At 46.5% G+C, this 24,351-nt stretch overlaps 1 protein-coding gene across 5 annotated transcripts in view; it reads left to right on the top strand.

Annotated features, from left to right (window-relative positions):
* Positions 1-24,351, top strand: part of ANKDD1A (ankyrin repeat and death domain containing 1A) — a 315,687-nt gene that overhangs the window by 158,584 nt on the left and 132,752 nt on the right. For all 5 annotated transcript variants that reach the window (XM_069222814.1, XM_069222812.1, XM_069222816.1 and 2 more), the window contains exons 4-5: positions 9,173-9,271; positions 12,529-12,633. In XM_069222814.1, coding sequence (XP_069078915.1) covers positions 9,173-9,271; positions 12,529-12,633 — 204 coding nt within the window. The remainder of the gene's footprint in view (positions 1-9,172; positions 9,272-12,528; positions 12,634-24,351) is intronic.

Raw genomic sequence — 24,351 nt, forward strand, 5'->3', positions numbered from 1 at the left:
TTGGGAGGACATCCCCAGCTGGGCCTCTGGGGTCTTCCAGGCCCAGCATCTCAGGTCTTCCCACTGCTTGCGACAATGGGTGCTCCACTGGCTATGGACCCCCAGGGTCCACACTTTCTTCCGATGAGCGCTCACCTGCATGGATGACACAAACAAAAGGAGAAAGTCACATGCACCAGTACCATACTAACAGGAGATGTGTATACACTTCAGACTCACCAAGTGCCCACGCGCCTTTAGTTCATGCCCTCTGCAGGCATCTATACTCCCTAACCGGTACACTTGCCACATTCACCATCACAAGCACCCCTATCACACATGACTATGGCACTGGGCTCATCTGTTCCTCTGGTGTCCCATATAGCTGTCCATACAGAGGTAGGAACCGTCCACAAGCTTCTCCAGCTCTTCTGGGGTGAAAGCCTGCACCCTATCACTTGGAGGGCGTGGCATGATGGCTCCCAGAGACAGTACACAGCTGCTCTTGCTGGCAACACTGTCAGGACTCAAGTGAGCAAGGCTGCATAAAATGGCGGTCACGGCCACCACGTACAGGACCGTCATCGCCGGCAGTCATAGCCATTGGCCCCAATCCCTATAGGCAGCAATGTTAAACAATGACAAGTTGCACGGGGTAGCAACCACCTACTGCCATGATGACATACGCCAGCGGACTTAGGTCACTTCCATCTGTCCAGTGCTACAGGACCGGCGGCTGCCATTTTGTGGACATCTCATGCATTGATGTGCCAATTTATGTGCGCCATATACATATTAGGACAAATTGTGGAGTAACCCCATGTTGTGCCATCATGGTAGTGCTGACATATGTGACATGTGTCCTAAATGACTTACACATTCAGCAGTGTGCTGTAAGGCTGGTGTCGAAATCACATCTGCATACCCATTTATGTATATGTCTGCAGAGCTACGCATGTCCAACAGGTGTGTGCTATTTTTAAAGGTTCAGCTTACATGTGTGAAGCCTTTTCTCAAGGTACATTCTCACCTCTCTATGTAGATTTGATGCCATGAGGAGATTGAGACAACCGCCAGTGTACCGTCCACTGTTAACCCTGCAACCCTGGAGGACAGGGATATCATACAAACCTATTGTTTGACTCGGCTGACCATTTTGGATCTATGTACAGAGTTGGAGCCTGATCTGTTACCAGCCATACGCAATCCCTATTCCATCCCTCCCACAGTACAAGTCCTGTCAGTGCTACACTTTCTTGCCACAGGCTCCTTTAAAAATACAGTGGGTTTGGCAGCAGGGATGTCACTGCCAATGTGCAATCTAGTGTTGAAGGATGCACTGTGTGCATTGTTGAAACACCTGGACAGCTACATCAGGTTCCCACAATGTGTGGATTTGGCATTTATGAAGGTAGACTTTTATGATATGGGACACATACCTCATGTGATAGGGGCTGTTGATGGCACCCATATAGCTCTGGTTCCTCCCAGTGCCAATGAACAGGTGTACAGGAACAGGAAGAACTACCACTCCCTTAATGTTCAGATGGTGTGTTTGGCAGACCAGTACATCTCACAGGTCACAGCCAAGTTTCCTGGATCTGTACACGACTCCCTCATTTTGAGGAACAGCAATGTCCCACACATGATGGCATGACTACACACAGAGAGGGCCTGGCTCCTTGGTATGTATTCAGTTGAATGTGGTTCACTGCATTTGCATCTGTCATCACATTCTTCCTTGTAGCTGTACCTGTTATGTCACTGGTCCTACATTTTTACACACAGGTGACTCTGGCTATCCTAACCTTCCCTGGCTGCTGACATCAGTGAGGTACCCTGCCACAGATGGGAAAGTCAGTTTCCATGAGGCCCACGGGAGGGCGAGGCATGTAATAGAAAGGACATTTGGCCTTCTGAAAGCCAGATTCAGGTGTCTGGACCTATCTGGAGGTGCCCTCCTCTACTCATGCCAAAAGGTTTGCCAGATAGTTCTAGCCTGCTGGATGCTCCACAATCTAGTCCTCAGACGCCAGATATCATTACTAGCTGATGAGGGTGAGGCGGCTGAACCAGTGGCTGGTAATGCTGACATGGTAAGTGATGAGGAGGCAGAGGAGGAAGATGCAGCTGATTCTAGGACGGAGCTCATCAATCAGTACTTCCAGTGACGTGCAAGTATGATGAATTAGGCTTGGCAAGTGTTGAATGTCAATATGAAATGCTGACAATAGTCCTCCAGAGTTAACTCATCAGTGGTGGTGTGATGTGGTCCTATCCCATCTGTGTGTTGTGGGAGTAGACTGTTTGTATGTCGTGTGCACAGTTACTATTTCTCATATCTAACATGTGTACCCACTGAAGTGTCCTTGATTTTAATCTCCAATGTACAGACCAGTAGTGGGCAATGTGTGCTGCATTCTCCTGTAGACAGGACATTCCAACTACTGACTGTGTTAGGATTACATGTGCCTCTGCTAACAATGGCTTGGGCTTTTGTAGTCACTGTCCATAGCTAAATGGTTAGAAGATTGGGAGTTGTAAATGACAGATGCAAGCTACTGTGCTTCATGATGAATATACTGTGACTGGTGTTGTTTAGGAAATCTCTTGGGGACCCTGGTTAGGTGGTAATCTACAGTGGGGATGACCTCTATAAGTGCTTTGTGTGGCTACATGACTTCCATCCTGATGGTACTCTCTGTAATTGTCTTTTTGCAGATTTGCCTGCTGACTATACTCTTATGTTGCTCAGGATTGTGGACTGTCTGACGTGTTCTAGAACATATTTTATGTAATGTGTTTCCTGCTGAGGACTCTTCCCACTCCTGTCCATCACTCTGTCTGGTGGATAAGGGTGTGCATAGCCATCTCACATATGGCAATCATGACTTTTGTTGATGTTGTAAAGAAGACACTTATACAGTAGCTGTGTTCCATTGGTGCTTATTGTGCATATATTGAAATGGTAACAAACAAATATGGTATGAACATTGTCCAAGAGGTTATGAGTGGGATCATGGCAGATGAAATCATCAGAGTAGGTGGTACAGCTGTTGGTTGCCCAGATCCGGTGTCCAATTACCAATGGGAAGATGGAGTTATGTCATTGAACAGTCAACAGGGTGTCTCAGTGGCACACAAGGGAGGCAAATGAGGTGAGGGTCACTTCCTGGCAGTGGGTGTGATCTTGCCATCTGCTCCAGTCGGATGTCTGGATGGACGTCCATGTTTGCTGGGGGAGGGTGTTCATCAGCTACAGAGGGAGGGGTTTCTGAGGCCTGTGGTTCCCCTGGCAGGGCCTCCATTCAGCTGGCTAACACTAATGTAGATGGGTGTGATGTTATGCTGGTAGTGGAAGGGGCCTGCTGATGGGTGGAGAAAGCACGCAGGGTGGTGGTGATATCCCTCAGCAGCCCCGCATTAGAGGCCGTGGCGTCACTGTGGGTCTTCCACTGCTGCATGATCTCCAGGTGGTATTCCCTCTGCAGCCTTTGGTGTTCCCTCAACATGGTTATGATCTGGCCCATCCTGTCCTGGGATTGTTGGTCCACTCCCAGGACCTGGGAGATGGTAGCCTGGTCAGTAGAGTCCGTTGGGGGACCCATCCTCTGGCCCACAGCTTCCTTCCCATGCTCCCTGCTCCCATGTGCCTATGCTCCTGGCACGGTGTGCCCACTCCCAGTGTTCGCAGGACCTTCATTGTCTCGGATGTGTGGGGGTTGAATCAGGTCCCTGTACTGTGGGGCACACAATAGTTTGATCTATCCTTGGGACACAGGTTTGGGGATGATGGGTAGGCTGTGATGTTGAGGCCACTAGGTTTGGGGGGATTGTTGTGGGCAGAGTGAGGCAGGGAGTGGTGGACTAACCAGGAGTCCCAGATGGGCCAGGTAAGTCATCAGTATCCAGACGTGTTGTCCTCACTGGAGCCTTCATCCTGTGGTGGGCTGGCAGTCTCTGGTATCCTCTCCATGGTGGATGGAGTGAGAGAAAGAGTTGCATATTGAAGATGTGTTTGGTTCACTCTTTATCATATGCATACAGTGACTTGACATGATTCCCAGCAATGACAGATGCTGCCCACCATACCATTGGCATTAGGAAGTGGTGTGTGACATATGTTCCATACTCCATTTAGATAGGTGTCATTCAGGTTTAGTACATCTGGCTGTGTGGATGGGTACTGGTACAGACTGATAGTTCCCATGACTGTTCTGCACTGTTAGCTGGTGACTATTCAGCCCTGGTAGTTGTGAGTGTTAAAAAGCTGGACATAGCAGCATGGTATCCCAGTCGGTGGAGGGTATAGGAGTATGCAAGGTTAAATCAGCTATCTGTGCATGCTGTGCATGTGCATGGTGTCTGCCATCTGACATACCATACCATGGTGGGTGACTTTCTGGATTGTGGATCCTGATTAGTGGCCAATTGGATTAGTCACAGTACTGCTGCTGTGTTTGGCCTTGTCTGACATTGCATTGTTCCATTGCATGGCTGTCATTGCCATATTGTGGTCCTCTGTCATAACATGTAGTTAGTATGGCTAGTCCAATTGGCATTAATGCAAGAGATGTGATCTGATGTGCACATTCCAGGTATTCAGGTAGATAGGCTTGTGTATTGTGGGAGTTGTAGTGTTATTTTTAGCCCATGCTACATGTGCCTTTGCCAAGCACTGTGTAGGCAGTTGGGCTTAGTGGAGGTGTGGCATGCAGGAGAGGGGCATTAGGTGGGATGTGTAGTGAGACATGCAGTACATTGGCGGAGTATTTGGATGGTGAGAAAGCATGCTATATGAGACATTTTTGTGACATGGAGGTTGTGTGCACTTACCAGAGTCCAGTCCACCAGGTATTCCAGTCAGGCCCTTGGGATGCAGGATGTTCAAGACCTTCTCCTCCCAAGATGTGAACTGTGGCGGAGGGGGTGGGGGCCCAATGCCAGTCTTTTGCACCGTGATCTGGTGTTGTGATGCCATGGAATGCACCTTCCCCCACAGGTTGTTTCACCTGGCTGTTCGAGCAGCAGCAGCACCTCCCTCTCCCCCCCCACCTCAGCACCTTCAGACCCTCATGAGTGAGTAGTGCGCTTTACAAATACCTTGATTGATTGATTGATCTTCCTGATGTCCTCCCTTGTGTGTGGATGGTTGCCTACTGAGTTGACTCTGTCGACTATTCTGTGACACACAGCTCCATTTTCCTGGCAATCCAGGTTTGCTGGACCTTTGCTCAAAACAGTTTTTGCTCTCCCTAACGATTTCATCCACCAACACCCTCAACTCATCATCTGTGAACTGTGTGTGCTTTTGTGGGGACATGGTGGTGGTTGTGTTGTGGGTAAGAGGGGGGTGTTGTGTGTGTAAGGGTGCAGTGTATGGTGATTGACGGGGTGTGGGTGGTTCATAGTGGGTGATGGAGGTTTGTGTGTGGGTGTGTGTGTGGTTGTTGTGTGTTTTCTGTTGGTAGTGCAGTTGTGTTGTTTGTGCTGGGTGGGATGTGTATCTGTGCCTATGGTGTAACGGTGCTATATGTGTGTATTTGCCTGCTCTCTGTGTATGTGTAAATCGAATTTGTAGCAAAGTATTGTGGGTTGTGTGGGGGGTGTTATATAGTGCCGTGAGTAGGTGTGTCTGGTGTGTGTATGTGTGTCTGGTGTTGGAAATTCAAACTATCCAATGTGGCGTTGTGTTCTTACTGTGGTGGATTCTAAGCACAGCGGTTCACACCGCCAATGGTTTTCCACCATGCAAGAACCACTGTGCTGATTTGTGGCTCATAATCTGGTGGTTGGAATTGTGTTGGCGTGGCCGGGCTGGTGGTGGAAGCGCCTCTTTCCCACCCTCCAATTTCCTGGTGGTGTTGGATTTGTGGCTGTTTTTTGGCGGTCTTTCCAAAAAGACCGCCAAAGTCATAATGAGGCCCAAAGTGTGTCTCATGGAAAGGCCATCACATTCACAAGCTGCATGTGTGAAATCCGAGCATTTTTTTCCATGGAGCCATCCTTCCAATTCCACAGACACAGAGTTGTCCATTGACCAAATCCACAGTTAATTCCTAAAACCCCTCCTAATTTTCACTGTAACCAGCAACTGATGTGACCTACCTTCTACTCAAAAATGCAAATTTCAACCAAGAATGTGATAAATGCCTTAAACATCAGGAGATGTCTACAATTTTGATTCAACAGAACTATGGAGTGCAGGAAAATAAATGGTTAGACGCCATATGGTTTGGACTGAAAGGCGGAATTACTCTTGGATATTAGCAGAGTGAATATATCTCCATTTAAAATATTAATTGGGTGTGAGTTAAAAAACTATGATCATGTTTCGGATCTTGCCTTGATACAGCATTGATGTTTTGTATTACTTAAGAATGGATAGTATCATTTTGTGATCCCCGTCAAAAAACAATGACAAGGATTCTGCATAAGCTCCTAATAAGAGCAAAACAACATTTTAACAATGTGCAATCTCCTATATAAAAGGCACTGAATTACAATTGAAAAGAAATTTCTGTTTTGATGGTATAGGTTACAAGTAACGGAGAAGACCTTTTAAAACAAAATGATGTTGTCCTAAAGAGGTGATTTTTATCTAGGAATACCAATGAAATGCATCGAAGATTTATGGGATCTTGCTACTATATGGACTTAATGTGACTGATATTGATATTATCAAATCCTGTGCATAATGATCCGCTAGTGGGAGACTAAGGGCCTGATTTACAACTTGGCAGACGGTTACTCCATCACAACGGTGACAGATGCCCCGTCCGCCGAACTCTAAATCCCATTGGATATAATTAGATTTAGATTTCGGCGGACGGAACTTCTGTCACCGTTGTGAAGGAGTAACCCATCCCCAAGTTCTAAATTAGGCCCTAAAGCTGTGATCTTTGTTTAGGTTGTATTTTATGTTGTATGTTTTGTCTTCCTGTCTATGGTTTTCAATACGGCCTTTTGTGATTTCTGAAGCATCTCTAGATTTTTAAGAGGAAAGCGTTATATGCTGCAAATTAAATGTATATTTTTGTAACTCTTTTTGTAATTTTATTGCACAATACGCACACTGCCCTACATTCTTCCTTATCAATAACAGTGGGAAGTGTTTTCGTTTTAGTGTCCAGGAAAATGAGCTTAAAGTTCACATCTCTTGAATATTGCACCAAAGGGCAAATCATACAGTGAACTACGTCCCTGATTGCTGAATGCATTACTCTGAATCATAATAAAGCAGAGAAACAGCTCAAGATTTAATCCATGAGAAAACTGCAGCAACTGTGGTACTTTTTGTGAGGATTTGCTTTGTAGAACTATTCAGGGTAGCAAATTTGTAACCATACTATACGTTTGTGAAATATTACTGCCTACGTTATGTATTTATGTTTTATTTATATAGCACAAACCTATCCAAACAGTAGAGGAGTAATATACATGGTCAAAGGCAAGCTTAAAGTCGGTGAGTAATAGGAGAAGTAGCTGAGCTGTTGGTAGCTGATGCATTGTGGTGTAGTGTTCCTTAAAAGTGAGCCTTCAACTCTTTTCTAAATTGGAGCAGCATTTGCGTGGTTCTGATGAATATGGGGATGTTGTTCAGGATCCTCAGTGCATAGATGGAAAAGGGCTGTTATCTTGTTTTTTGTTCATTTTTTGCACTTCTTAGTCTGCAGTCTGATGGTGTCCGGACTGTGGGTATACCGAAAACCACCAGAGATGGTGAGGTTATCTGAAAGATAAGCAGGGGTGCTGTTTGTGATGGCTCTTTATATGATGCAGCTGGTTTTGAACATGGCACAATTGGCAGAGGAAGCCAGTGGACCTTCTTTAGAATAGGGGTGAAATTATGATATTTGTTCAGGCCCTGGAAGGGGCGTGCTGCAGCATATAGGATGCCCCTAAGCGGTATCATAGTGCAGTCTGAAAGGCCATGGAGTAGAGCACTACCATCATCCAGAAGCGAGATTACAAGGATTTGAACAGCAGTTCTGAAATCACTTTCTGGAGAAAAAAAATTGACTTTCTTTAGTAGAGAAAGCTGTACAAGGCCATCTGTTCCTTGAGGGTGAGAGTGTCCAAGGTGAATCCAAGTGATTTGGCATTCATTGAGACTTGGGGTTCAAAGCCATCAAGATTTATGTCATTCAGCCAGGTTTGTACTGTATCTTGTTTTTGGCAAATTATAGAAATTCTGTCTTAGTTGGGTTGAGGGTCAAGTAGGCGCTGGACATCCAGGTCTTTCAAATAAAGTTGTGTATCACCAGAATATTCGTTATGTTATCTGTGAGAAGAGCACAAAGTGGCTTCAAGTAAATGTTGAAGGTGACAGGAGACAGTATGGAAACCCTGGGGACTCCACTTTTGATAGGTATATTTTGTGATCTGGGGGTGCTCAGGTGAACAGACTGCTGCCAGTTGGGAAAGTAAGAGGCGAATCAGTGAAGGACATTGCTGGTGAATCCCATTTGCGGCTTAAGGGTGCATATGAGGGTGAGATTGTTGATTGTGTTGAAGGCAGCTGAGAGCTCCAGCAATATCAGGAGGCAGCGCCTTCTTCATCTGTGGTCAGGAGGACATTGTATACGATGTGTTAGCTGGGGTCTCCATTCTGCAGCGTGATCTGAAGTCTGGCTGGTAGTTGTGCAGGGGATGGTTAGCATTGATCTGATCCTCCTTTTTCCATGATCTTGCAGATGAATAGTAGTTGAGTGATGGGCCCTGCATAGCTTTACTACTTGATGCTCTTTCCCCACCTTTCATTGTTTAGTATATTGCTTGCTAGCTTTAAATAAAGCATATTAATCTATGAAAGATTTGCTGCATGAGTAGAAAGTTATTTACCTGTAGCTAAAAGTTCTTCTGGGTTGGTATATTTCGTAGATTCACGTGACTGCCCTTCCTCGCTTGTTATGAGGTCATGTGTTGTCATTTTGTTCCATTGTGATGATAATCTGAGCTATGGTTGCCTCTAGAAAAGTAGAGTCCATCTCATCGACTGCCTAGCAGCTTTAAAAATGATGTGTGTGCTGGAGACTTTAAAATATGATACTGTTGCTAGAGAGCTGTCACTTTTTAATTTATTTATAAAAGTGTGCAGGATCGTATAAGACCTTCCCTACTCATACAATTAAACGCTTGGAATAGTGTTTCACAGGGCCTAAATTGTAATCAGTGTTTGTTTTACCAACAGTTTGGTATGAATGCTCTCCTGCTAAGTGCTTGGTTCGGCCACCTTCGCGTTCTTCAGATCCTCGTAAATGCTGGTGCCAAGATCAACTGCAAGAATAAGGTGAGAAAACGTACTGGTGATGCTTTTTTGTAAAATGACAGCTAATTGCTCGAGTGTTTGAGCTGTAAACCATTAAAGTTGATTTATTAACATATGTATTGTTTATTTCTGAGCATTCCAACAAATATTTTTGCAACCAATAGTCCCAAATATTAGGAACTTTGATATTGGTAAGCAGTTAAAAAAGAAGCAACGAGCCTGCACTTGGCAGCAAACAAGGAATTCTTTTGGAAGGACTTATGCAATCTTTTCCTGGCATAAACAAGGAAAAATGGATGTACGCAAACTTGCAAGTTGTGCAATAAAATCTAGGTTGCAAGTTTGTATTCTCTTGCAGTTGGAATCTGTACTTGTCACCATTACATCATTGGGAGTTGCATCACTATCCATGCTCTTGGTTCCAGCTGTCCCACTTCCAGGTTTGTGGTTTCCATTCCTTTCAGAAAGGGAAAGCATAGTTGGCAGTGCCTAATTGTAAAAAAAAAAAATACGTTCGAGGGCCCTCGTCACGAGGTCCCTGTAGCTTACACCTATCATTGGCCCTGCCAACGCTGCCAATGACAATACCAGCACAGCTACTAACCATCACACTCATACAAATGTGACAGCTCCGACTATTCCAGGCCCCCAAAGCTGTGGCTTGGATGGCCGGTATTAGTCATTTTTAAGTATATTGAATTAATACGCATCTGATGTTGTGCTTACCTCTACAGCCCCACTGTTTGGCAGACTGTTATAGGTGGGGGTGTTGACAATTTGGTGCTGGTGCCCAGAACCAGAAGACAGCGGCTCAGATTAAGCACAGAGATTGGCAAAAAGGACTCGATAGCAGAAGAGGAGTAGAGCTGCGCTGCATGCAGTCTTATAGTTAAAAAAAATGTGTTTCCCTGGGCAATTCCACTGCTGGTGAAGAGTGATTTTTCTCAGTCTTTTCAAAGAAGTTGGTCGCAGTGAAGTGTATATTGAAGTTTATGATCTTAAGAAGTCTTCCGTTACCTCGGCTGTCTGCACTGCATGAAGCTTTCTCTATGGAACATTGGATGAAAGACCTGTGTCTAAAGGAAAGGCTGCTAACTGCAGGCATCATTATGACTAAAATAACACTTGGGGTCCTTGTTGCTGTTTAGTGGCCACAAATCAGATTTCTGGCACTCTAACCGCAGTAGCTTTGTTAACCAGACACCAACAAAAAGTAAATGCCCCAATACGAACCACTGTGCTTACTGGCCAGTTATACATGCCCTGAGTATGCGTCAGTGAAGGGACAGTTTGTGGCAGATCTGGATGTTTGACACTCGCTGCAGAAAGCACTATGCCCTTTTTTTTTTTTTATGTAAGGAGAGTCTATCCCATTCGTTATGCAGATTAGGCGCTGTGCTGTGTAATACCGTGCATCTCATTAGGGCACGCACCGAAATAGTCTAATGCTTAATTTGAAGGTAAAAAAAAAATTACATCCAGCACCTGGGATTGGGAATGCAGCATATACCATTGACCTGGCAGCATTCTTGGTGTAAAGGTTTGACCGTCCTCCAAGCAGTTGTCCTGCCCTATTGCTGGTGGGACTAATACCACATTTCCCCTGCCCTTGTTTTCAATGCATGGCTGACAAAGATGGGGAAAATGCACATTGTCATAAGAGTACTAAGCCAGTGCCACAGATATATCTGCCTTTAGTGGTCCATGCACATATTCTGGTGGATCAGCTGAGTTAATGATAGGCATTAACTCCAGCTCAAGCAAACCACTATATTGTGAGGAAAGGGAGAAATGTGTGGCTTAAGGAATCACTTGTGGCCTCGCATGCTGGACGGTGCATACGCTGTCTGTTCTGAAGTGTATTGTGGCTTCCCAAGAGCATAGAGGGGCTTGGAGCCCGCCTATTGCTTACCATTGGTTGCTTTACTAGTCACTCTCATTTGCCTGCTTCTTATTTGTGTCCTAGCTTGTCAGTTTTATTTTTTCTCTCCATGGAGCATTGCCTCTTTACAATCTCTTTGAATGGCTGGCACTGCTGCTTCCATGGTTTGCTTTTCAAGCTGTAATATGTTCGGTGGTAAGCACTCCATTAGAGGGTTTGTGTCTCCCTCGTCTATGCCTCTCCCCCTGCACTGCGTGTTGGTCTCTGTTGCCTGACTGCTTCACTCTCCAACCACCCTCTTAGGCTCGCTTGTGTGCTTCAAGGGTCCTACTGCCGTATAGGGCAGTCAGGCAGTGCTTGAGGGTCTGATCTTATAGATCATTGTGCAAGTCAATTTCTTGACTGCCTGGAGGACTGCTTTGTACTGTTAATATACCTGAAACAAACACAAACATTTCCTGTAGCAAGCACAAATGCATGCAGTTTCCCATTCAACGAAAAACGCCTGTGTAACGTGCCTTTACAACTTGAAACCTGCACTATTTGGAAACGTAGACCACTTTTTTAGCTATTTGATTCACTAATGGGGGTCACTTTTATTTTTAGTGCCTGTGTCTATTTTCTAGCCCAGTCCGACCCTGTGTGCTTCGCCCCTCCTGCGCCCTCCATGTTGCTTTCGCTTCTGCCCTCTCCCGTTGCTTTTGTATGCCCTCCATCTCCACCCCCTTCCTTGTGTTGCTTCCTTTCACCCCACCAGCCTGCTTTAAAAAATACTTTTGCACATTTTAGTTTCTCTTTAGTTAACGAGCCAACTTGGATATGTAACTAAAAATAAAAAAACACCCTTCATTTTGTAGATGCATGCATGTGTGGTGTTCGCACCTACAAAGTGATGCAGGCGGCCAAGTCGAGGGATTTTGTGTGTTTTTAACTTTAACCACTCTACACATCATCATTGGTGCTGTACAGTGTGACTAAAAACCTTTGGCAAAGCCGATAGGTCTCAAGTTCAAGACCTGTTGGTTTTGGCAATGCTTGTTTTCCCAGTGGTTGTGCATTCGACCTGCCCATCCTCTCCTTGGTTTCCCACTCCTGTCAGTAGGGCAGAGATACCAGTACACACTTTACAGTCTGTTTTCAGGGGAATAAGAGAGGATGTTTCCCAAACCCACTGGTCCTTGCCCCTTCTGCAGTTTGCAGAAAGGATACAACTTAATCTTCTTTCAGCTTGTGTTGAGCAATGCGACTGCGACTGTCCTTTATTGAATTACACCTGCTTCGGGTCTGACTATCCTATTTATGTATGGTTTTTGAGTACTGATGCTCATTGTTATCAGTAGTATGTTGCCAAATGGAATGTCAACAGTGCTAATTCAAAACTAACTTTGTATTTCAGAATGGCTTGAACATGCTGCACTGTGCTGCTCAGAGAGGTCACATCAAGGTGATGGAGTTTATTATGGAAGAGCTGGAGGATATTCGTCTAGATAAAGTTGACAAGGTAGATTTGTGTTGCAATAAAAGCAAAATTAAGCTTTTTAGGTTTCGTCTGCAGACAGTGCAAGCGCTGCAGGGGAAATTTCTTGTAGACTAAAAGCTTAAAGGGGGCATACAACCTGCCCATTACTTACCATTGGTATGCATGCATGTTGCTTTCTTACCCTTGCTTTGTAATGGCCAGAGGCTCCCTGCTTCCTCCTGGGCTTTGAGTCTCTGTCCCATGCAATGGAGCATGGATCAACTACAGTTTCCTGTCTGTGGCCAGTGTCCTTCCACTGGTAACGAGCTTCCTGAGGTACTTGTTTTTTAGGGTTGAGCCTCCAATTGCATGCGCTAGTGCACATGTCTGACTTGAGAGATTGTTGTGTACAGTAAAGGGCTTGGAGCCCGTCTGCCGCTTACCATTTGTTGACTTGCGCAACACTTTTCTTTACAGCCTCATAATTCGTCACTGCAGGGCAAGCATAATTTCTGTTCCTCTCTGTGGAGCAGGGACCAAGCTCTGATTGATTCAACTTAATCAGTGCCGTTCCGCTGCTCCTGATGTGACTGAGGTACTATTTTGTTCTTTTTAACTTCTAGGGCCCTGAAACAGAAGACTGTGACTGGCTAAAACGTGCCCAGCAGAACAAACACATTTGCAAAGTTTCATTTTTTGAGCTAACTTGCTTTTACTTTGCCAAGTCGTCTTTTCTCACTTACCATTCGCGTTTTCTTTTGTTTTTGCTCATAGGTCCTCTTCTCAAAAGATGACGATAAACTTGTCCAAAATATTGCAAAGCAACATTGTTTTATCTATTGTGTACAATTTCAGAAAATATGCTTTAACACATAATAGTGCAGTAGACCTCTATCCGCCCCACTCCATCCCTCCCACTACAATCCACCCCAGTCCACCCCACCTTACCCCAATCCACCACCTCCAGTCCGCTCCAACCCAATCCACCCCATCCCAATCCACTACATCCCATTTCAATCAATCCAGTCTACTCCAGACAACCCCAGTCTACTCCAGCCCACTCCACTCTACTCCAATCCACCCCGCTCTACCCAAATCCAGTTCACCCCACCCCACTCCATCCCAATTCAGGCCACAGCACTCCAATCCTCTTCTCCAGCCTACCCCATTCTTATCCACCCCACTCTTATCCAATCCACTCCAGTTAAATCCACCCCACTCCAATTCACCCCAGTCCAATCCACCCCACCCCACCCCATTTTAGCCCACCCCAATCCAATCCATCCACCCCACCGCACACCAATACACCCCACCTCAATGCAGTCCTCCCCACTCCAATCCACCCAACTCTAGTCCACCCCAATCCAATCAAACAAACCCCCACCCCAATCCACCCTACCCCACTCCAATCCATCTCACTACAATTCACCCCACTACAATCCACCCACCCCAATCCAATCCAACATACCTGACCCCAATCCAATCCACCATCTCCTACTTCAGTCAAATCCATCTTAATGCAGCCCACCACAACCCAATCTAACCCACCCCACTTCATTTCACTCCATCAAACTCCAATCCAGTCGACCCCACTCCAATTTACCCACCCCACTCAAACACACCCCACTCACTCCACTCAACCACACACTACTCCAGTCCACCCACCCTATCCCAGTCCAATCTACTCCACCCCACCCAAGTTCAGACCACCTCACCCCACTCCAATCCATCCAGACCACCCCACTGCCACCCATCCAGCCCACCCCACCCGCTCCAATCCAATCCACCCAACTCCAATCCAATCCACCCCACGCCAGTCCTATCCACCCCACCCCACTCCAATCCAATCCACACCTGCTTCAGTCCAATCTGAACCACCCCACTCCAATCCAGTACACTCCTCCCCAATCCAATACACCCTGCCTTAGCCCTATCCCTCCAATCCACCCCACCCACCCCAATTATAATCCACTCCACTCAGATCCACCCCAATCCCATCCACCTCACCCCATTTCAATCCACCTCACTCCAATCCCAATCCACCCTACTCAGTCCACCCCACTCTACCAATCCAATCCACCTCATTCTACTCCAGTCTAATCCACTGCATTACCTCAATCCACTCCGCCCACTGTATCTTATTTCACTCCACTTCACTCTACAACACTCTCTGCCACTGAACCACACTCCCCTCTACTCAACTCTACAATACTGTATTTCTCCTACTCCACTCTATGACATTCCAACAAATCCCCTCTACAACACTGTACTCCCCCACTCCACGCCATTAACTTTTAGCCATGCAGCCACACTGGTTGACAATATGGCAAAACACAGTGCCAAAGCCAAAAGCTCTTCTATATGTGAGACCTATTGGCTTTGCGAATGCTTGTTACTTTTGGATATGAACTCTCTAAGAGTACATGTGCCTGCAGTCTGTACGCCCCCCCGATTCCCCTCCCCGCTGTCTGTACTTTTCCTGACTACCTACCACCTTCAGCTGTCTGTGGTCTTGCCTAAACCTCCATGCCTCAGCCCCCTCGTGTTTTTTGCGCTCACCCCTCCCACTGTCTGTTTTCTTTGTGTCCTCCCATCCTCCTGCCTCCGTTCCTCATCTTTCAACAAATCCCTCCCCCACTTCCCTTAGTATTTTAAGTTCGCTAGAGACTGCTTTAGCTGTCTCTCACAGCTAGTAGGATCTATTAGAGTGAGACAAAGAATCAACCCTTCTCAGCCATTGGCTGTTCTTAGTGCCATTCATATATTAATCAGGCTACATTCCTCACCTTTTGATTGATAGTAACTTAAATTCTTGACATAAAATGATCACAATTCATCTGGCATGCCTTTTACTTTGGAGACCTAGCTGTGGTCAGACAAGGGAGGAGAGCCTCTTTTTTCACGTTTTGACTCACTAGCAGAAATGCAGAGAGAGTTAAGGGCAAATGGGCAGCTACTGAATGGCATCACATATTAGATGTGCATAGATATTTAGAAAAAATACAGAGGGGAAAGCTGAATGCAGGCAGTTCATACATACACAAAGCATGCAAGCATGCACACACTGTAGGGGGGGGTAATATAGACAGCCTTTTTGCGGTTTGCCACAGAACACTCAAAAGTGGGTGAAAATAGGGGCTTTCTGCTGATAGGAGATGGCATGTGGAAAACGTAAGGAGAGTGTAACAAGTGTCTGTGATAGAGAAGGTGGCGGCACCTGAGCTGCAGACATTCCACAAGATACCATAGAATGCTGGTCCCAGACCACATATAGGGGCATATTTACAAGCTCCTTGTGCTGCCCTATCATCATTTTTTTAGGCTAAGGAGGTGTTCAGGAGGCATGCATTGCACCACTTTGTAACCCCTTGCACCACATTATACCTGTGCCAGGTATAATTTATGCAAGGGGGGCATTCCCACGCAGGGAGGCCCATAAAAATGGCGCAGTGAAATTTACAAGATTTCACTGCGCTATTTTTTCTGTAATTTTTAACGCCTGCTCAGTGCAGGCGTTAATCCTATGGGCCTCCCTGTGCTTTGCTGAACAACCGCCATAATTTATGGTGCTAATCCACCAAAGCGCCACAATAGCGTCATAAATTACTATGCTATTGTGTTAACTTGCGCCATGGTGCGCTGCATAGTAAATACAGCGTGACCATGGTGACATTAAGGGGGCGCAGGGCCACAGAAGAAAAATAGCACATCAGAGTTGATGCGCCACTTTCTTGTAAATATGCCCCATAGTCTTTTTCTCACTCCCTTTTTTCTCCCTCTCCATCTCTTTTCTCCACTCCACCCTGACTAGCTAGCCTTGACTAATATGTGTGGTTGTCTGAATCAGGCAGCCTGTGCATACACATGGCATTGCATTATCAGCACACATTTTTCAAGTGTGCTTCCATGGCATCTGCAGCGGACACTGAGGCTATGAGGGCTGATAGCACAAGACCCTTTCCCTTTGCAAAGAGCTATCCTATAGCAGCATAGCTTAGTACCTCCTTTAAATCTCAGATGTGGCCATGTAGGTAGAGGTGTAGCTTCAGGGGGGGTGTTTGGGGTGTTACCCCAGTAAACATATTTTGTGATAAATACTTGGATACAAGTGCTTTCAGACAGGTATGGTGAGATAGCCGTTGGATTTCACCAGAGCTTTGTACATATACTCAGATAAAAACGCGCGCACACACACACACACACCCTCTCTCTGTTTTGAAAGTCTTCAAAAATGTAGATTTTTTTTTTCACAAAATCTTGTGTTTTCTTCTATTTTTTAACCTTACCAATCTGCATTCCTCTCCGTTTCCACTGCCCTTTAAGCCCCTGTCAAGCACCTTAACATTAAATGTCAGCATGATTGTTGTAAAATCTGAAGCTCACAACCCCTCAATCTCACTGACTATGCTACGCTCCTGCAAGTAGGTTTATGCTTGTCGTGTGTATTGTGTTTTGCTATGGCTGAAAGTTGGAAAGATCCAGCAAGAGAGAATTTACTGGTTCACACTCTTACTACACTCATAAGAGAGCAGTACTGAGCCATCAGCACTGCAAAAAGTTACTCCACGAGAGTGTGAAACTGTCGCATGAGCTCCCTGCACCCAAGTTTCTGAGCAAGCACAGCACATAACTGAGCACCCAAGCCCCTACACACACCAAAGCACAGCACTGAACACACATACAGCGCATAATAATATAGTAATAATTAATACTTGCACCTTTGCATCATGCGTACTGATTCATGTGTCATGCACCCACACTAATGCATTCATTTATCCACTCATGCTTGCATCCATCGAACTATGTACCTAACCTGCTACCTTTGTATGCACCTATAGCCATCTGGCAATATTTTGATCGATATATACATCTAAGCAGCCATTATTCCCTCCGTCACCCACTTATGTCAGCATAAGCTTATATGTGTATGTATATATGCTGTCATGTATTATCTGTGCTTGCATATCTCTTGACAACCAATATGCAACAAAATGGAATAAGGAATACATACATATACCTAAAATAAACCAGGCGTCTGACTTTTCTAGTGCTTTTGTTTGTTTAATCTGGTGAAATTCGAGTATTTTATTCAAATTTATGCGATTGGGGTGCTTTTGGAACTTAAAATGTTAAGTTACTTACCGGTAATCTTAATTACTCCTGGTCCAGCAGTCCTCGTCCCATTCATTACGTAATAGAGAGAAATCTCTCCACAACATAAAAAAAAAACACCGACCCTGCCCCCACCGGGAAGTACATAATCATGTACTTACCCAGCATTTCTCCTGAACTACCAAGTTCCTGACATGAAGGCCGGCCGTCCAGGAGGGAGGGTGGGGCGTAATGAATGGGACGAGGACTACCGGACCAGGAGTAATGAAGATTACCGGTGAGTAACTTAGAATTACCCCTAGGTCCTACCGTCCTCGTCCCCTTCCTTACGTAATGGAGAATACTCAAGCCGAAAAATACCAGCCTGAGAGACAGACTATCAAAGAACCACAGAGGCAAACCGCAGGTGCATGCCAAAACGTGATTTAATTAAAAAACACCAAATTAGGAGCAAACTGACTGAAGTACCCCTAACCCAAAATTAGGATCACCCACCGGCACATTCTGAAGACAATAGTAGGAAACAAAGGTATTAGCCACAACCCAAGTTGCCGCCCGACAAATCTCAGAGATGGAGGCCCCTTTAATTTCCGCCAAAGAGGCAGCCACATTTCTGGTAGATCGACCCTGCACACCACCGGGAGGGGGTATCCCAGCCAAAGAACAGGCCAATTCAATAACCCACCAACCGATGGAAAGAGAGGATGCCCGTTCCCCCAAAGAAGAGGAACCGAAGGAAAGAAAAAGAGTCAGACTTAAGAAAAGGACAAGTCCTGTCAGGATCAACCAGAAGAGCCCTACGAACATCTAGCAAAGACCAATCCAGATCCCCCTCCCCAGGAGACCCCACCAGCAAGGAAGGGAGAACAATCTCCTGGGAACGATGGAATTGAGAAGCCACTTTGGGAACAAAGGCCGAATCCAGGTGCAAAACTACGCCATCCTTGGGAAAAGACAAAAAGGGTTCCGGAGTCATTAAAAGACCCAACTCCCCAATACGCCTAGCTGAGGTGATAGCAACCCAAAACACCACTTTGAAAGTTAAAAATGTAATATCAGTGGTTTCCAGAGGTTCAAAATGGGAGGACTCCAGAGAGAGAAGCACCAGAGGTAAATCCCATAAAGGAAAAAGAGGCTTCACCAAAGGAAGGGAAAGAGAAAATCCTTTCAACGGCCGAGAAACCAAATCATCCAAATCTGCGAGATTACCCCACGGAGCCCAAAAAGCTTTAATAGCTGCCCACTGAGCCCACAATATAGATACAGAAAGACGCTTCTCAAAATCTTCCCACAAAAACTGAAGAACCGTAGGTAAGGAACACTCCAATGGAAACAACCCAAGAGGAGAACACCATGTCTGAAAATTACCCCAATGCCGAACATAGGACTTCAAAGTAGAGGGCCTACGGGACTGTTGAATGGCCACAGCTAAATGCCTAGGAATGCCCTTGTGCTACAACCCTGGCATTTCAGCTTCCAGACCGAAAGCCGAAGCTTCCAGAGTGGAAGAGGCAGAACAGACCGTAGACGGAAGGGTAAGAGAGGACGAAACCAAGGACCCTGAACAGCCAGCAACCAGATCACCAGGAACCAAGACCTCCGATGCCAAAATGGAACCACCAGAATCACACACCTGTCCTCTCACAGCAGACGGGCCAGAAACCGGGCAATGAGGGAAATAGGCGGGAATGCATACAACAGCCTGTCTGACCAAGGAACTGTCAATGCATCCACTCCCCACGCACCTGACTGAGGAAACCGAGATCAGAAAAGAGGAGCATGAGAATTGAGCCGAGAAGCAAACAGGTCAAGGTAAGGTACACCAAACCTCCCACACACCCTGAGAAATGCTTCCAGGGAAAGATACATTTTCACTAATGGGGGAAAACACCTGCTGAGAGAGTCCGCTACACCGTTGTCCACCCCATCACATGCACAGCAACCATGGATGGAAGGTATCGTTCACTCCAATAAAACAAACGCTGCGCCACAAGATTGAGAGACTGGGACTGAATCCAACCCCGGTTGTTGATTTAGGCTACTGTTACCATGTTGTCAGAATTAATCACCAAGTGATGACCCAGAAGAGCAGGCCGAAAACCCGTACAGGCCCTGAAGACAGCCATGAGCTCCCTCCAATTGGAGGAACGCCTCCCCTCCCGAGGAGACCAGCAGGCCTGCAGGGACCTGTTACCCAGGGTTGCCCCCCACCCCAAAGAGTTGGCATCCGTAGTCAACACCACAGGAGGAGAGGGTTGTAAAGGAACTCCTTTCTCCAGATTGGAGCACGCAGTCCACCACCGCAGATCCGGGTGAACCCTCAAGGAAACAGGAACTTCTAGGTCATACAGTTGCACTTGAGGATCCCAACATGAGAGCAGATGAATCCACAAAGGACGGAGATGAAATCGAGCCCAAGGAGCAGTAAAAACTGCTGCAGCCATGAGACCCAACAACCGAAGCCACAACCGCACTGGTGCAGCCTCTCGTCACAAGAACTCTAGAGCAAGAGACTGCAAGACATGTATCCGAGACACAGGAAGAAACACTCCGTTGAGATCTGTGTGGAAGCGAGCCGCAATAAATGTCAGATCTTGAGACGGAAGCAGTTGGCCTTTGGCCCAGTTGAGGAGAAACCCATGACGCTGCAGAGTGGAACACACCAACTGACGGTCCTGTATCAGCCGGGCAGGAGAGGGAGCGTGAAGCAACCAATCGACGAGATACGGGTACAAATGGACACCTTGGAGATGCAAGGAGGCCACCAGTGGAGCCACAACCTTCGTTAACACACGGGGAGCAGACCGGAGTCCAAATGGAAGGACCTTGAACTGGAAATAACATCCCTGGAGACAGAACCGGGGATATTGTTGAGATGATGGATGAACTGGAACATGGTAGTAAGCATCCTGAAGATCCAGGGTGCACATAAAATGACCCTGAAGGCCCAAAGGAAGGATTCTCTGTAAAGTCTCCATCTTGAGTGGGACATGGCGTACAAACCGGTTCAGATCCTTTAAATCCAAGCCCTGCCTGAAGCCCTGTGTATCTTTTGGAATCAGGAAAAGCATGGAATAAAAACCGAGACCCTGCTCCGACTGCGGGACTGGCACTTCTTCTGCAGCAACAAACAAATGCCCAGCCGAAGGGCCTCCCGTTTGCTTGGAACTGAGGGCCAAGGAGTAGGACGCACCCCTAATGGAAATGGAACAGTCAGAAACTCGATCCGATAACCATGGCGAACAATGTCCAGAACCCATAGATCTGAGGAGGTGAGATCCCATGCTGGAAGAAAATGTTGCAAGCGGCCCCTGACCTCGGGATCCGGAACAGTCATATAGTCAGGAACTAGACTTAGGAGGAGGTGGGGGAGATTTATGCTTCTTGACCCTACCCCTACCCATCAGAAATTTGCCTTGCAACCTCACAAACTGATGCTGGGAAGGAGCTGGAACTGGAGACCTCCTACGAAACACACGTCGATCACCCAAGGCGGACCCGAAAGAAGAAAAATGCTTCATCTCCTTAAAGAGTTCATGCAATTTCTCCTCCAGTTCTGCCCCCAAACAACACATTGCCTTGGAAAGAAAGCCACAAAGCAGAGGCACGCTGTGCAGCATCTGTCTTCCAATCCCTCAGAACAAGATTCCTGTGAGCAGATACACAAGCCCCTTCCACCAGGGTTGATGCCCACACCACATCAAAGGAACTATCTGACAGGAATTCCACCTGACGTTCAATAAGGGACATGAGCTCAGAGCAGTCCGAGGACCCATCCAGTGCATTATTCAGGGCTTTGAGATCGGACACTAGAGATTGAGCAACATAAGTCCCATAAATGCCAGCCCACAATGCCAAGTGAGTTTCAGCATAAGATTTCTTCAGGGACATATCCACCTTCTTGTCTACCAAATCCTGAATCACAACATCCTCAGCCAAGGACATGCGGCCAACCAAACTGGCGACAAAAGAGTCAATAGGAACTGAGTCTGACAACACCTGAGCCATATCCCGCAAAGGGTACAACTTGACCATAAACCGGGGAAGAATAATTTTGTCGGGATCTTTCCACTCCCTCTTAATCACCTCCTGAATACAAGAATGAATAGGGACATCCACAGGCACAGAACTTTGAAATTGGCGCAAAAGAGAGCCAGCCGAAGTGTCAGGAACATAAACCTCAGGAAAGTCCATGTTCAACTTCACATGTTTCATCAAAGGAGGCAACAACTCTTTGGAAACATAGTCGCCCTTCTGTTCCTCCGGAGAAGGATCCTCTAACTCAGAACTGGAGGAGGAAGACACAGCCACCCCAGTCGGAACCACCACAGGGGGAGCAACTTGAAACTCCAACAATGTCTCTCTAATACGTTTGCGCAGGTGGGCATCATCTCTCTTTCTGCTCCTCCGAGCATGCCCATGGAAAGAGGAGGAAGACAAAGAAGAAGAAGAGGAGAGGGAGTAACCTCCACATGCTTCCTTTTAGACGTGTGTTTCCCCATACTAACACACGCCGCACCTCCAAAAACCAGAGCCAGCAAATGACTAGGAGCCAAGAAGAAGGAGCGTTAAAAAAAAGAACCCCCTCGCCCCCCAGAAAAGAAGGGGAAAACGACATGTAGCAGAAGCCCTACCCCTAACATGAGTCCAAGAGGAAAAATGCACCGCAAAAAAGCTATAAATATTGTAACAGAAAATGCCTCATGTTAAAAAGAAAGCATATCCGTGAAAGAAAAGATAAGAGTATACCTGACATCCATCGGAACATGTGCGGAGACCTCACCATCGCAACCGCAACGTCAACAGACGGAATCAGGACCCGGAAGTATCGGACGCTCTTCCTGCATACTTAGCCGCCCCAGTCACAAAGAGCTGACCAAAGAACCCGCTCCATCAGCAGTAGATGGGAAAACAGAACTGCAACATGGCCAAGCACTCGTGTAGAGGCCCAGCACCAACAAGCTTCCCCACCGTCCAGCCAGAGGAAGCAAGGACATCAATCATGCCCCCTGAGGAGCAGCACCGCTCGTAACCCTGTCACGGACAGAAAAAAGAACAGTAGGAATGCTGGGTAAGTACATGATTATTTAATCCCCAGTGGGGACGGGGTGGGTACGCAGCATTCCTCATGTTCTTTTTCTATCATGGAGAGATTTCTTTCCATTATCTAATGAAGGGAACGAGGACGGTAGGACCTGGGGGTAACGTATTATCTTCAGCACAGGACGCTCCTGAACATCGAACTGTTCAAGAAGGATTTCCACTAATCGCTAGGCTCACTTGGGAACAATCAAAGAATACTAGGTCAAGGCATTTGAGCTTCTTGTCCCTACCCCTACCCATCGGAAATCAGCCTTGCGACCTCAAAAACTGATGCCTGGAGGGAGCCAGAACTGGAGACCTCCTACGAAACAAACGTTGATCACCCAAGGCGGACCCAAAAGAAAAAGAATGCTTCTCCTTAAAGAGTTTATGCAATTTCTCCTCCAGTTCTGCCCCCAAACAACACATTGCCTAGCAAAGGAAGCCGCAAAGCAGAGGCACGCTGTGCAGTATCTGTCTTCCAATCCCTCAGAACAAGATTCCGGTGAGCAGATACACAAGCCCCTTCCACCAGAGTTGATGCCCACACCACATCAAAGGAACTATCTGACAGGAATTCCACCTGACGTTCAATAAGGGACATGAGCTCAGAGCAGTCCGAGGACCCATCCAGTGCATTATTCAGGGCTTTGAGATCGGACACTAGAGATTGAGCAACATAAGTCCCATAAATGCCAGCCCACAATGCCAAGTGAGTTCCAGCATAAGATTTCTTCAGGGACATATCCACCTTCTTGTCTACCAAATCCTGAATCACAACATCCTCAGCCAAGGACATGCGGCCAACCAAACTGGCGACAAAAGAGTCAATAGGAACTGAGTCTGACAACACCTGAGCCATATCCTGCAAAGGGTACAACTTGACCATAAACCGGGGAAGAATAATTTTGTCGGGATCTTTCCACTCCCTCTTAATCACCTCCTGAATACAAGGATGAATAGGGACATCCACAGGCACAGAACTTTGAAATTGGCGCAAAAGAGAGCCAGACGAAGTGTCAGGAACATAAACCTCAGGAAAGTCCATGTTCAACTTCACATGTTTCATCAAAGGAGGCAACAACTCTTTGGAAACATAGTCGCCCTTCTGTTCCTCCGGAGAAGGATCCTCTAACTCAGAACTGGAGGAGGAAGACACAGCCACCCAAGTCGGAACCACCACAGGGGGAGCAACTTGAAACTCCATCAATGTCTCTCTAATACGTTTGCGCAGGTGGGCATCATCTCTCTTTCTGCTCCTCCGAGCATGCCCATGGAAAAAGGAGGAGGACAAAGAAGAAGAAGAAGAGGAGGAGGAGGGAGAAACCTCCACATGCTTCCTTTTAGACGTGTGTTTCCCCATACCAACACACACAGCACCTCCATAAACCAGAGCCAGCAACTGACTAAGAGCCAAGAAGAAGAAGCGTTAAACACCCCCCCCTCCCCAAAAAAGAGGGGGAAAATGACATGTAGCAGAAGCCCCACCCCTAACAGGAGTCCAAGAGGAAAAGCGCACCACAAAAAAGCTATAAATATTGTAACATAAAATGCCTTGTGTCAAAA

This window comes from Pleurodeles waltl, chromosome 3_1 (assembly GCF_031143425.1).
Source record: "Pleurodeles waltl isolate 20211129_DDA chromosome 3_1, aPleWal1.hap1.20221129, whole genome shotgun sequence".
Classification (NCBI taxonomy): domain Eukaryota; kingdom Metazoa; phylum Chordata; class Amphibia; order Caudata; family Salamandridae; genus Pleurodeles; species Pleurodeles waltl.